Raw genomic sequence first — 13,204 nt, 5'->3', positions numbered from 1 at the left:
CCGTTGCCGGACACGAAAAAAGACAAAAAGGGGAAAAAAAAAAAAAAAAAAAGAAACAAGGATATCTCACTGAGAGCTTTTTGGATTACTCTTTCTCTATATGAAAGCTTGTTCTTTAGATAAACCACCACAACACAGAAACTTTCACATACCTGTCTTTATTTTGCTTTTATTTGTGATTTGATTTAAATAAATAAAAAGGTTCACACAGGCTAATAAAAAGACAGGAGCGCTTGCTGTATGGCTGCGGAAATAACATGCTCTCCTGGTGTATACTGATGGCAGCATCAGATAACACCACAAGGGCCCTCCTCCTCCTCAATTTCCTGGGCCAGTCCCAGTCAGTGTTTCGCTCTCCTAGTGCTCCTTTTGTATCACTTATGTACACTGAATGCAAACACAGAAGAATACAGGGTTTAGTACTAAGTTGTGTCCTGATCCTGTTCTGCAAACATGGTGTGATGAGGCCCTGCTCACAGGCCTGCCCTGGCTGGCAAGGGCCAGGAACTGACTAGGCCCTGATCAAACCCACCAGAATCTGATTAACTAGAAATGAAATTAAGTCTGTACTGGTTTAACGGGTAGAGCAATGAAAACTCTCTTAGGAATACTCAAACCAGGGCCCTTTCCTTGGTGACTGCAGCCTGCTCAGAGAGGTTTGCTGGTGTTATAGTAGGGCCACTTCACCATGAGGGGACTTTTACAGATGATTTAACACTGCTGTTCAAGACACTTTCATGTGACAGTCTCCCAAAATTCAAAGACATATTTGATGCACTGGCCAGGACAAATGTGAGAACCAGCCAAAGAATAGGGAAAAAACCTACTTGAATGCATGAGAGTTGATCACAGGGAAATCTCAGTTCACAGCCTTCTGGTTGTACCAAAACTGCTTAGAAGTTTAACTCAGTTGTAAGTCTGCTAAATATTTTTTTTTAAGTTCTGTAAAATCATTTTTTATACTTACCTCTGTAACACAGTTTTTCTGTTGCTCTTAACTAACTTCTACAGTCCTGCTGGGAAACTTCTTGTCTATCCATTCATCTTCCCTCTACTCACCCACACAATGCTTCATCATCCTTCCCACCATCCTTCCTCTCTCTATCATCCATAGTTCAAATCTCCCTCCATTATCCATCTTCCCATCCATCCAAAGCTCCTATGGCCAAAGGCAACTCCCACAGTCTTCATTTACCCACTTACAAATCAAGAAAATCACCATGAAGAATAAAACTCAAACATAATTGTGAATAAAAACACATTTAAAGTTCTACAAGGAGATGGAGGATCCTAGCTGAGTTCAACTTCCCCTTTCAGTAAAGACCTCAGAAAAAGGTAATTTGCTATTTAGAACTCTAGCTCCAAAGATCTCATGTGTGCTAGAATCCAAGTGGGACACTGGCAGACAGAGAGCTCTCTCACGGCTATCTTCTATGGTAAAGGAGATTCCTGAAAAAGGGAGAAAGAGCTGATAGGAGTTTCACTGGTGAGGACACCCAAGAGAAGCTTATCCATGTTTCTAGCCAAGTAGCCATGGGTACTACCAAGTAGCCATGGGTACTACACTATGGGTGTTCTGCTAAGACACAGGATATGGCTGCTAGTCCCACTTCCTCTCAGAATTTCCATTCAAGCTCCTGGAACCTTCTGTCAACTACTCTTTCCTCACAAGCCATCATCACCCCCATCTCTCTCATATTAATTCACAGGCATCACCCCCCCACACACCCCAGAATAGCTGGCTGATTGAGGGAAGAGAATAAGTTCTCTCTCTTCTCCTTGCTCCCATTCAGCCATATTTGGTTTCATCTTGTCACTCCCCCACTCAAAAGTACTGCTGGCACTCTGTTTCCTTTCACAAGAAATGTGAACTCCTCTTTGCTTGGCTTTCAAAGGTCTTTCTCTGAAATTCGCCCTACCTTCTTTAAGCACACCTCACTGGCCATAGCTAGGTTAGTCAGTGTCCTGTGAAAACATCGTGCCTGTGGTTGCCTCTGGGCCTTCCCACATGTGGTTCCTCTTCTCTCCAATTCAGTTAGAATCCATCATCCATTAAGGTATCACTTTCCTGATTACTCCAAACCTTACTGCTTTCTCCTTCTTCCAAATTCCTATGAGCACTTAAAAGGCAACTGGAGCTCAACCTACTCCATCTTTACTGGCTCTCATCCTTTCCACAGGGCTAGTCACACCTATATAATAAGATAGTGAATTCTTTGAAGACAGGGATTAGCACAGGCTGAGCACCCAGGAGGCCTCACTAATTGACTGAATAATATCAAAGCTACCTCTGTGGGGCTGTCCTGTGGCTCACTTGCGAGACTGTGGTGCTGATAACACCAAGGCCATGGGTTCGGATTCCACATAGGGATGGCTGGTTAGCTCACTGGGTGAGCATGGTGCTGACAACACCAAGTCAAGGGTTAAGATCCACTTACTGGTCCTCTTTAAAAAAAAAAAAAAAAAAGCTACCTCTGTGTAAAGCAAACAGTTTTAGCTGGCCCTTTGGCAGTGAAATCACAGCAAAAAGTTGAAGACCCTCAAGCCTTTGCAGGAGAAAGTCCACAGCTTTGGAAAGGGTGGACTGGCTGGTATGGGGATCTGAACCCTTGACCCTGGTGTTATCAGCACCATGCTCTAACCAACTAGGCTAACCAGCCACCCAAGTTTCACTTTAAATTGAGCTCTAAGGAAACCCACATCTTTCCTCTGAGGTACAACAGCTCTTAATCTTACATTTGGTTCTGGTCCTGCTAGGATACAGTAACAGCAGACTTAGCTGAGAACAAGTACTTTGAAACCTGAGCCATCTACACCAGGAGACAAATTCTCACATTTTTGAATTACACTTTATTTACTTGTACCTGTAATTTCACTAGTCCTACTTTGAGAACAAAAATTAAAATGCTGAATTCAGAATATAGGGAAGAGAATGAGTCTTTATAACCAAATTAAAATATGCCAGCAATTAGGGTCGGCCCGTGGCTCACTCGGGAGAGTGTGGTTCTGATAATGCCAAGGCCATGGGTTCGGATCCCATATAGGGATGGCCGGTTGACTCACTGGGTGAGCATGGTGCTGACAACACTAAGTCAAGGGTTAAGATCCCCTTACCAGTCATCTTTAAAAAAAAAAAAAAATGCCAGCAATCTTGAGAACACTAGCTCTGTTTTATCTACAAGACTGCCCAGCATCAGAACAGTCTAAAACAATGCTCAGAGCCCCAAAGCAAATAAAATGGAGCTGGACAGCTTTGAAGCTGTTGAGGTACAAAAGGGAGCGTTCTTGGAGATACTTTTTAGTCTCAGTCAGAAAGTAATGTTGCAAACAACAAAAGAAATTTTCTAAGGCCCATAGTGTTTGCTTAATTTATTTTTAAAACGTACACATGACCCATGCCAATGCAAACACCAGCAAGGCTGGGAGGACGTTATTGGCTCTTCTGGGTTTTCAGAAGAGAGTCATCAAAACATCACTAAACCCAGAGTCTCCTGGCAAGCCCCTTGTGGTACAAAATGTGCTAATCTGCCAGCGAACTTGGGCAGGTCCCTCAGTTGCTCTGTGTTGCTTCCTCCTTGGGCACAAATTCTATTGCAGCTCCTGCAGATGAACGACAGGGTCTCTAAAACCTGACACTAAGCGTATAAACCACCTACAGAGAACAGCCAACGAACTTCACTTGCCAGCAAAGCTCATCACAGTGTGGTCTAGAACAACAGACTCAAACTGAGTCCCTGGGTTCCAGCCCATGACCCAGCCTCAATTTGCTGTGTAAATGTGAACAAGTTACTTACAACTTCCGTATTATTTTGTCAAATGAAGATTATAACTACAAAAGTCACAAGAGCATTGTGAATTAATAAATAAATGCAGTAAAGGGGCTTTGGATAGTATAAAGTGGTTTATATACTTAATTCTAACAATATTAAGCTCAGTTCTTTGACCTCTTCTCTATCTATATCAGTGGTTTCCAAGAAAGGGAATTTTACCCTCCCACCCCCAGGGACATTTGGCAATGTCTTGAGACAGTTTTGGTTGTTACACTGCGGGGAGAGAGGGTGGTACTACTGCTATCTAGTGGGTAAAGGCCAGGAATGCTGTTAAACATCATACAAGACATGCATAAAACACACATACCCCTGACCTGACTCATCTGGTCCAAAATGTCAATCAATAGTCTTAGTCGATCAGCTGAGAAACCCTGCCCTACACTTATCATTTAGAGGATCGCATCCAGTCTCATAGCATCAGATACCATCCATGCGACACACTTCCAAATTTATATCTCCACCTAGACTTCTCTCCTAAACTCTATATCCAATGTGGATATGCAACAGCCCACTTGACACTTCCATTTGGATGTTTATAGAAATCTCCAGTGTATCCAGAATGGAACCCCTGATCTTTGCCCACACTTCTATCACAGCCTTTCCCCTCTCCATTGATATCTCCAAGGATAGCAACTGCTCAGGCCAAAAACTGTGGTGTCATCCTTTACTACCTCTTACATCCTCTTCCAACCTATTAGCAAAGTCTGTCAGCTCTAGCTACAAAAGAGATTCAGATTGGGACCACTTCTTCTACCTCTGCTGCAACCATCCTGGTCCAAACCACTCACTGTCTTTGCCTGGATGACTACATTAACTTTCCTATTGGTCTCATCCTTCTACCATTACCCACTATTTGCCACACAAGAGCCAGTGATCCTTCTATAGCACTAAGTCAGATCACATCACCCCTGTGCTCAGAGCAAAGGCCCAAAGCTTTAAAAGGGCCCACAAAGCCCTGCATGATCTGGTTTCTATCCTCTGACTTCAACTCCTTCTACTCTCACTCTCACCACTTTGCTCCAGGCACTGGCCTCCTTGCTATTCTTTGAATACAGCCAACTTCCACCTTGGGGCTTGTACTGGCTGTCCCTCTGCCTAAAATATTCTTTCTCTAGACAGCCTTTGCAGAAACAAAACACAACTTTAAAAGAACAGTAGGACAGCCCCTAAATATTTTCTAATTATAAAATACTCAGCATGTTCAAAGGGAGATTTTAAATTTGTTCCAGAAATGTCTTTTGGCCACAATCAAGGAATATAGACAGGTTTTTGTTTTTTGGTTTTTGTCTTTAAAAAGATGACCGGTAAGGGGATCTCAACCCTTTGCCTGGTGTTGTCAGCACCACACTCAGCCAGTGAGCCAACCAGCCATCCCTATATAGGATCCGAACCCATGGCCTTGATGTTATCAGCACCACACTCTCCTGAGTGAGCCACGGGCTGGCCCTTAGACAGGTTTTTTGTGGCTTCAAGAGGTACAGGTATTGTTGTCACAAGAGCAAGTTAACGGAAATTTCAATGTCAACAAAAATCTAAACCCAAGTGACCAATGAGAGGTTTCTAGGGAATCTTTTCCCTTCCTGGAGACTAGAGAGAAAGTACTAGCTTGTAGGGAGAAGGGGTTAAGTAGTAGAGAAGTCACATAATATTTGGTCAATAATTGCTTTGATCCTCATTTGAAATGTAGTTGTATACTACAGAAAGCCCACAGCTGTTAGCTCAGCCAATAAAAATGTATACTTGAACACTGTAATTGGGAAGTAATATAGCACAATGTTAACAGAGCAGAGCAGGCTCAGGAGTCAAAAACAACTGCTTTGCTCATATCCTGGTCTTCCCACTTCCTAGCTCCATGACCTTAGGCAGGCAAGTCATTGAACCTGCATACCTCAAGTCTCAGTAACTGTAAAGGAAAGATAGTAACAATACCTATATCATGGTACTAAAGTGTGGACTAAATGAAGTAATGCATATCAAACAATGAGCCTGCTGGGGAACAAAAACTGGGGTTACAAAGCAAGGAGGCAACTGGTGGTTTTTGTTATAAGCTTTGAAGAACTACTTGGCTCCTTAAACTATGTACATCAATAATTTTAATAATAAAAATTAAATTCAAAAAGTCCTCAGCACAGTGCCTGGCATATAGTAAGTGCTCAATAAATGGCAGTTTTATAGCTCTGATTACTGCACTTTCATCAGGCTGGGAGTAGTGTATTTTTGCTACCTGTCCCTTGCTAGAGGAGAACATAAGCTGGATAAAATATCAAGTAATAGTTTTCCTTCAAGCTTTTCTTTGAACCATCTTTAAACCTTTCATGAAATGGATCTGCATGAAGAAGACTCTGAGGTTTCATGGCAATAGGAAGATTACACTGGTGCCCTCTAATGCCTTACATAATCATTAGTACAGCTAAGAACACCAACCACTGGGTCAAATCTGCCTTCTGAACTTGCCTTCTAGTCAAATTCAGTGCCCCTGGAACTGGACAAATACTGGGACCAATTCCACTAAGTCATCTCAAACCCATCCCTCATTACGATGTTAAATGTATTGGCCACCTCAAAGTAGATAATAAGATCCACAAGCAATTACATTTTCAGGCCCATATAGCAAAAGATTTGCATTTTCCAAACCTTCTCTAGTACCCACTACTATTTCTAAACCCTCACCTGCATGGAGAGAAAACTGTTCCAGACCTTAGTCAACAAAGATAGCAAGTTAGAAAAATAGTTGATTTCTAATATAATAAAAGCAGACTGACTCCTGCTCTAGCTCCAAATCCAAAATGCTCTACAGAGTGGTTGGCAAAGACAGAGAGAGAGGGAGGAAAAGGAGCAGGTGGGAATGCGGGCAGGCAGGGCAGATGGCACTCAGCAGTGGCTGACGCTGGAGGAGCAGGATGAACCTCCCCACAAAGATAATAACAAGTTTTTCCTTCTGAACCAGCACTTGGAGGAAGTAATAACAGTGGCTGAGACTGTAATCCAGTTTAAAGGAGGATTATATGACATATATCAGCCTCAAACATTTTTTTTTTAAGTAAGAACAAACACAAAATAAGAGCCACAGTCCAAGTGACAAAATAAATGAATTTAGGATCTTTTAGCTCCCCCAGTATGAACTATTACTCCTCTAGAGAAAGGAAGCAAAGCATTTCATTGTCCTGAAGGACAGCCCCTCAGTTTTTGCCAGTCGTCCTGAATCAGACCATTTGGTGTCTTATTTAAAGATTTAAAAAAATTTAGAGAGGGCCGGCCCGGTGGCGCACTGCTGTAGTGCACCGCTTGGGAGGCGTGGCGGTGCGCTCCCGCCGAGGGTTCGGATCCCACATGCAGACCGGTTCCCGCTCACTGGCTGAGCGAGGTGCGGGAGCAACACCGAGGGCTGCGATCCCGTTGCCGGTCCCGGTCCGGTACAGGGGTGACACTGAGGGTTGCGATCCGTTGCCGGACACGGAAAAAGACAAAAAAAATAAAATTAAATAAATAAATAAATAAATAAATTTAGAGATTAAAAAATTACTGGCATATAAGAAAAAGATACCTAATTTTAATAGGGCTTTCTTTTCTCCTTCTACATCTCTGTAGATTGTTTTTCATTACTCTCACTGTCCAAACAGAAGCTACTCTGGCCCCCAGAGATGAGTCAGAGTGCCAGAATTTATGGCAAGACTAGCCTTGAGTCAAGAGAGTGAGCACCTATCTTACTTTGAGTGTTAGTCCTCAGAGGCTCCTGAGCTAATCACATAAAAAGAGTTAATTAAAACAGCTTCTAACTTTCACCAATATTTGACCTCACTGTCCACCTGGGATAGGTCGGGCACAATTGAGCTGACAATGAGGCCAGCCAATTTCTAACAAAAGCAAGGAGCCAGATTTATGAATCTTTGGAGCAGGTCAGCATATACTCACTTTTCTGACTCCCTTGGGCAACTCTCACACAAGGTGGGGCCAGGCCCTCTGTGTTGTGGGAGGCAGCTAGGTCAGGTGTTCCCACCTAGCACTTTCCCCCTCCAAGGACCAGGACACTGAGTCCAGAGTGTTTATGATTATTCAAGAGTAGCTGGGGAAGGACTCCGGGGTGTCCAGTTCCTGGCACTGACACATGTGCCACTCTGCTAATATATCCACCAAGCCCTCATAGAGCAGGTGCCAAAAGCAATCTTTTCATTTCATCCTCCCAACCTTAGCAAGTTAAACTGTAACTATGGAGACATCAGGAAACTATCTGCCTACTAAAACTGTGGTCATGAGCTTCCAAGAGCATCATGTTCTTTCCCAGCCTTGAAGGTAGGCAGGAAATTTCTTTAGAGTAAATCAAATCTATTGTCAACTCAATGATCCCTGATCTCAATGCATAAGGCATCCCTCGTACCCATCCAATAAAGATGGAACCTGGGATGAAGTGAAAATACTTCCCAACTGCAGAGCCCCAGGCATCTTTCTTCCTTTCTACTCACTCATAAATAAAAGGGTGCTATTTATTCTAAACACCATATGGTTTGTGTACCCTGAGAGTTAAATTTTAAAAATTATTTTTATCAATCAGGAAAAGAAGTCACTACTTTAAAGACCCAGTAAATAAGACAGCTCTTCAAAAAGACGCCACAGGCAATGCTCAGTTTACACAACAGCCACTTATCTTATTTCAACTCTGCCTCTTTCACCCTTGATGATACTGGTCATCAACTCAGTTCATGCTTTCCGTCAACATAGACTCCAGCCCAACGAGAGGATCTAGGGAAAGCCCAGGGTCACCTACCAGGAAATACCTTTTAGTAATGTGCCACCTGGACTTGAATTCTAGCTCTGCCCCTCACTGTCTATGTGATACTGGGCAAGTGACTTAGCCCCTCAGAGCTTTTGTTTCCTTATCTAGAAATAAGATCATACACAAAAAGTACTTGGCAGCAAATCTAGCATACAGGAACAGTTAAAAAATAATTCTGGTATATACCTGATCTCATTACTTTATCAACTATACACTTCAGAACCTCAAGCATGCCTGCCTTTAGAAATAAATAAATCATCTATTTATGAGCTAAATATAAATGTTTAGGATTAGCTCTGCTTTTAAGTCTTGCCTTTAGCAAAGATTTATGATAGATGTCTACCCTTATCCATTTAAGTATAGTTCTAATTCTTATCAAAGCCATTTGTAACTATTTCATCCACTACTCCTCAAAGGAACACACTGCAACCAACTAAACCTATCTCCCATTGTTCATCACCACTCACACCTCTTGACCATAGGTCCCTTAATCATTCTGCTCTTAGTATTTAAACTGTCTTCCATACCACTGTCCTTGCTGTATGTCTGTCTTTCCAAATCTTATCCATCCTTAGAAAAGTCATTTCTTCAACTCCATCTCATTTTCTCTAACTCTTATTACTTCCGATGCCATTATGCACAAAATTATATATTTTGATTGTGTTGTTCTCTACTCACCAAATTCATACTTCATCACAACTGAATTGCTCTCTAATTGCTTTGTGCATGTTTCATTCATCTCCCTTACTATACTGTTAAGCTCCTAGCGGGTAGGAATCACATCTTTTATTTCTCTTGAGTCTCCTACTGTACAGTGTACACTGCTCTAAACAGTGCACAGATGTGTTAATATATACTTACTGATGACTATCTATGCCCTATTCTATTCCTAAGGAGCCCTGAGAGGTGGAACTGACTAACTACAGCCCGAAACGCTTTCAGAAGACTTGCCACATGCTTCATATAAATACTTTCTGAATAAGATTCTTAGATTAGGAAAAAAAGGAGATCTCAATTTCTTTTTAGGATCTAAGTTTCACATTTTCAATGCATTATAGTCAACAGTCTTCTTGGATGCTATCTCTAATAGGAAGCTTTTCTCTGTGGTTCTTGCAAATGCTACTTCTAAATGATCTTACAGAGTCCATAAAAAAATTAGATTAACATACCATTAATTCATCAACTTCAAGATATACTTCAATAGCCTCACCACAGTCCAGACCTTCCAAAAACAGCAGCACCTGGTAGGACCTTAATTAAGGCTGGCAGAAAACACCCCACCCCAACCCTCCACCCCACCATCATCAAAGAGTTGGTTAAAAAGCATCAGTCCCTAAAGCAGAAGAAAAGAACTAATGAGTTCACAACTCAGGGAGATGAGTGCACTGCCCTGGCCAGGAACACCAGCCCTCTCCTAAGACTACAGTGACAGCTGAGCCCAATAGCTCACAGCTGGGTAAAGTGCATTCCATTAGAGAAATGACTGGAGCAACTGGTTTTGCCTCTGCCAACCTTCATCTTCCCATTAAAGTCAACTGCCTCAAGTTCCTATTCTAACAAGGCATGCTTAGCCTAGCACTGGCTCATTAATACCCAAAACAGTCATAGACTCTAGAGGGTTAAACTTTTTTTTTTTTAATATCTTTTTTTTTTTTTTTTACTGACCGGTAACGGGATCGCAACCCTCGGTGTTGTGCCTGCACCGGGGACCGGCAACGGGATTGCAACCCTCGGTGTTGTGCCCGCACCACGCTCAACCAGTGAGCGGGAACCGGTCTCCACATGGGATCCGAACCCTCGGCGGGAGCGCCGCCGCACTCTCCCGTGCGCCACCAGGCCGGCCCTAGAGGGTTAAACTTAAGAAAGAAAAAACTGGAGAAATAGAAGCTTAGAAGAAAATCTTTTATTTATTATTATTAAAGATGTGAAAAGTCTTTCCTCAAATATAGGCAATTTACTGCCTTGCCAATCCAAATCTCTTATATCCTGTACAACTAATGCAACTCCACAAAACCCTTTGTAATGACCATCCAGTCAACCAATAAATCAATCCTTCGTTATCCTACTACTACTGAATGAAGTCCCTCTTACTAGACCTTGTGGCAAAAGAGGATTCACATCACCAGGTTTCTTTCTTGATTTGTCTCTTGATTGAGACTATATTAACCACTGCTCAGAAAAATATTATTCTTACAACACAGCAACTTGCCCCTCAAATAAACATCAACTTTATTTTTAAAATTGAGGGTGAATGCCAACATGAAGCAAGGAAAGACTTAACCATTTATGTGACTATATAGGTGGGATGCTGGGCTTAATGTAGAGCATTATTAGTCTGAGAAGAATGCACAGAAATGCTCACAGGACTCCACCACACGAACCAACTACAATAGTGAGCTTTCCTCATCAGGGCTTTATTCAACCAACCAAAACCAACAACCAAGAACCATCATCACCTTAGCAGAGTATAGAAGATGCTGTTTCATCAACTAGCATAGAGAAACAGATCAAGATATCAAATGCCTAGAAGAGTGTCTCACAAAAATCAGAAGATTTAAAATCACAGTTAACAAACAATTCTCTCACTTATCCTTCACATATGAAGTCAAAATGTCACCTGGGCCACTCTGGATTGTGGGTGAGGAAGTCAGTGTGCAATAAAAGACAGAAAGACATGAATAAAAAGACATGCAAACAGGTAAATAAAGTGAAAGCCCAACAACATTTAGAATAAATAGTTGAGCTTGTCTTTTTCCTCTGAAAAACAAACAAAAACCCAACCTAGAACCAAAAAACAAAGTAGGAACAAATTCCAAATGTGTGTTGTTCTTGCTCTAAGCTTAGTATACATTTATACTGCAAGCATGGCTAATGATATTTGTGACTTTTTTTTTTTAATGCTAACGGTAAATAACTTTGCTCTTTCAATGCCCAAACCAGAGCAGAGAGACAGGATTAACTACAAATGTGGATGAAGCAACATCCACAGGACATGAAGATGGGGGGGAGGGGAGAAGGGGTAGGCTTTTGTGTTGTTACTGTTGGCAGGAGAGCTAAGCAGTCTTAAAGAACCTCCTCCGGGGAGTGGCAGTCTAGGATTCTAGGTTTGCCATGAAGGGGTATCACGAATCCCAAGGCCCACCACCTACCCCTTCTCCTCTTCTCCGAGGGCACCTACCTTACTGTAAGTCACTACTGATAAGTTGTTTGCGTGACTGCTGGGGGACAGATTTACAGAGTTCTGTGAGAGTCTATTCTGATCTTGCTCGGTTTGGTCAGGAGCAGGAGCCCATGTGTTTTTGCTGATCGAGTCGAACCCGGAACCCCCAGGGTCTTTTAAGTTGTTTTCATCTGATTGTCGGTTCTTTTGGGGAGAGGCAAACGGGTTGAAGTTTCCTTCTACCTTGCGATGTGGCTGTGTGTTGAACTCCGTTTCAAAAGATGACAGCTGCTGCGTTACTCCTAAAAGTCCACCCACCTCCACACTGAGAATCACCCAGATGACATCTGAAACAAAAAGGCAACTCATGTCAATACCAGGCATATCCTTGAGGGCTAAGGCAGCCACCACCATACATCATCCAAATCATAAAAAGAAATGTTCTTCTATGTGCTAGTTTTACACGTTTGCTGACGAAGCTGCCCTGTACATTTGCATTGCGTGCATTTCTACATTTCTAGTAATGTCAAGTTCAAACTCTGGTACAAATTCAGTAGAGGTCTGTGGTGAGATCCATGAAATTCTATTTGTAAAAAGCTTACCAGTTGATTCTGATACACAGCCATATTTGGAAATCATTACTCCAGAAGACAATGATAAATAGACAGAAACTGAAAAGCTACTGTTCCCAGAATTAACAGCTCTTTGTAGTTTTTGCTTTATTTTGCATGTGTTTAACTCAGAAAATTCAGGGCAGGCATAATTCTTGAGTCAAAAAACACTTAGAATTACTAAAATTTAACTTATCACCTTCAACCCTTTTTGAGGCAATTTAGAGTGACCATACATTGTCCAAACTAGGACAGTAAAAGAATGAATTATTAAATTAACAGCTGTTAATAATTACACCAAGACATAGGTGTAAGCCAGTAACCTAGACAAACTGGGACATACTTTCACCCTGGCTATTTTTTCAACCTATGTGATTAAAAGACACCATGAATTTGGTATACCTCAGACTTTCTAAAATAAACAATTTAATACCAATTTGCTTTTCTGTAATATTGGGAAACCCTACTAAATATCCATACTGAAACTGTAATAGCTTTTTTTAAAAAGATGCACCATAGGACATTTGATCATAATTCAGTCCCTGACTCCCTCAACTGCCAAAGCTAAGGGTTCAAATAGAAAAACAAATAGAGTAGTAGTATCCTTTGATGTTCAGCACCTCACTTCAGAGAACAGTGGCATCTACATTCCTGCTGGAAGATTTTCAAAAAGCAAGCTACAAAAAGGCTAAGAAGCTTTTAAGCATGTGAACTCTGCTGAAAACAAATATGAAAAATTGTCTAGGCTCCTAAATAACTGTTGAAAGGTTGATAGGAAAAGGCAAATACATTTCATCAGTTAGTTACCTGGAAATACAGATAATATATAAGC

The 13,204-nt window shown here is 41.7% G+C and overlaps 1 protein-coding gene and 1 non-coding gene across 2 annotated transcripts; both read right to left on the bottom strand.

The window, feature by feature from the left end:
• Window positions 1–2,585: 2,585 nt before the first annotated feature.
• TRNAI-GAU lies at window positions 2,586–2,660 on the bottom strand. Its single transcript has one exon. It is a non-coding gene; the product is annotated as a tRNA-Ile (tRNA).
• A 7,822-nt stretch (window positions 2,661–10,482) lies between these two features.
• Window positions 10,483–12,108, bottom strand: LOC103595170 (chromosome unknown open reading frame, human C6orf106; the record flags this gene model as incomplete). The annotated part of the gene is made up of 1 exon (XM_008578499.1): window positions 10,483–12,108. A coding segment is annotated over one exon (362 nt), but the record flags the coding sequence as incomplete, so codon positions are not given.
• Window positions 12,109–13,204: the final 1,096 nt, after the last annotated feature.

The sequence above is a fragment of the Galeopterus variegatus genome, unplaced genomic scaffold (assembly GCF_000696425.1).
Source record: "Galeopterus variegatus unplaced genomic scaffold, G_variegatus-3.0.2 Scaffold1700, whole genome shotgun sequence".
NCBI lineage: Eukaryota > Metazoa > Chordata > Mammalia > Dermoptera > Cynocephalidae > Galeopterus > Galeopterus variegatus.
Note: the sequence above shows the minus strand (reverse complement) of the source record. Positions and strands in the feature narration are given on the sequence as shown.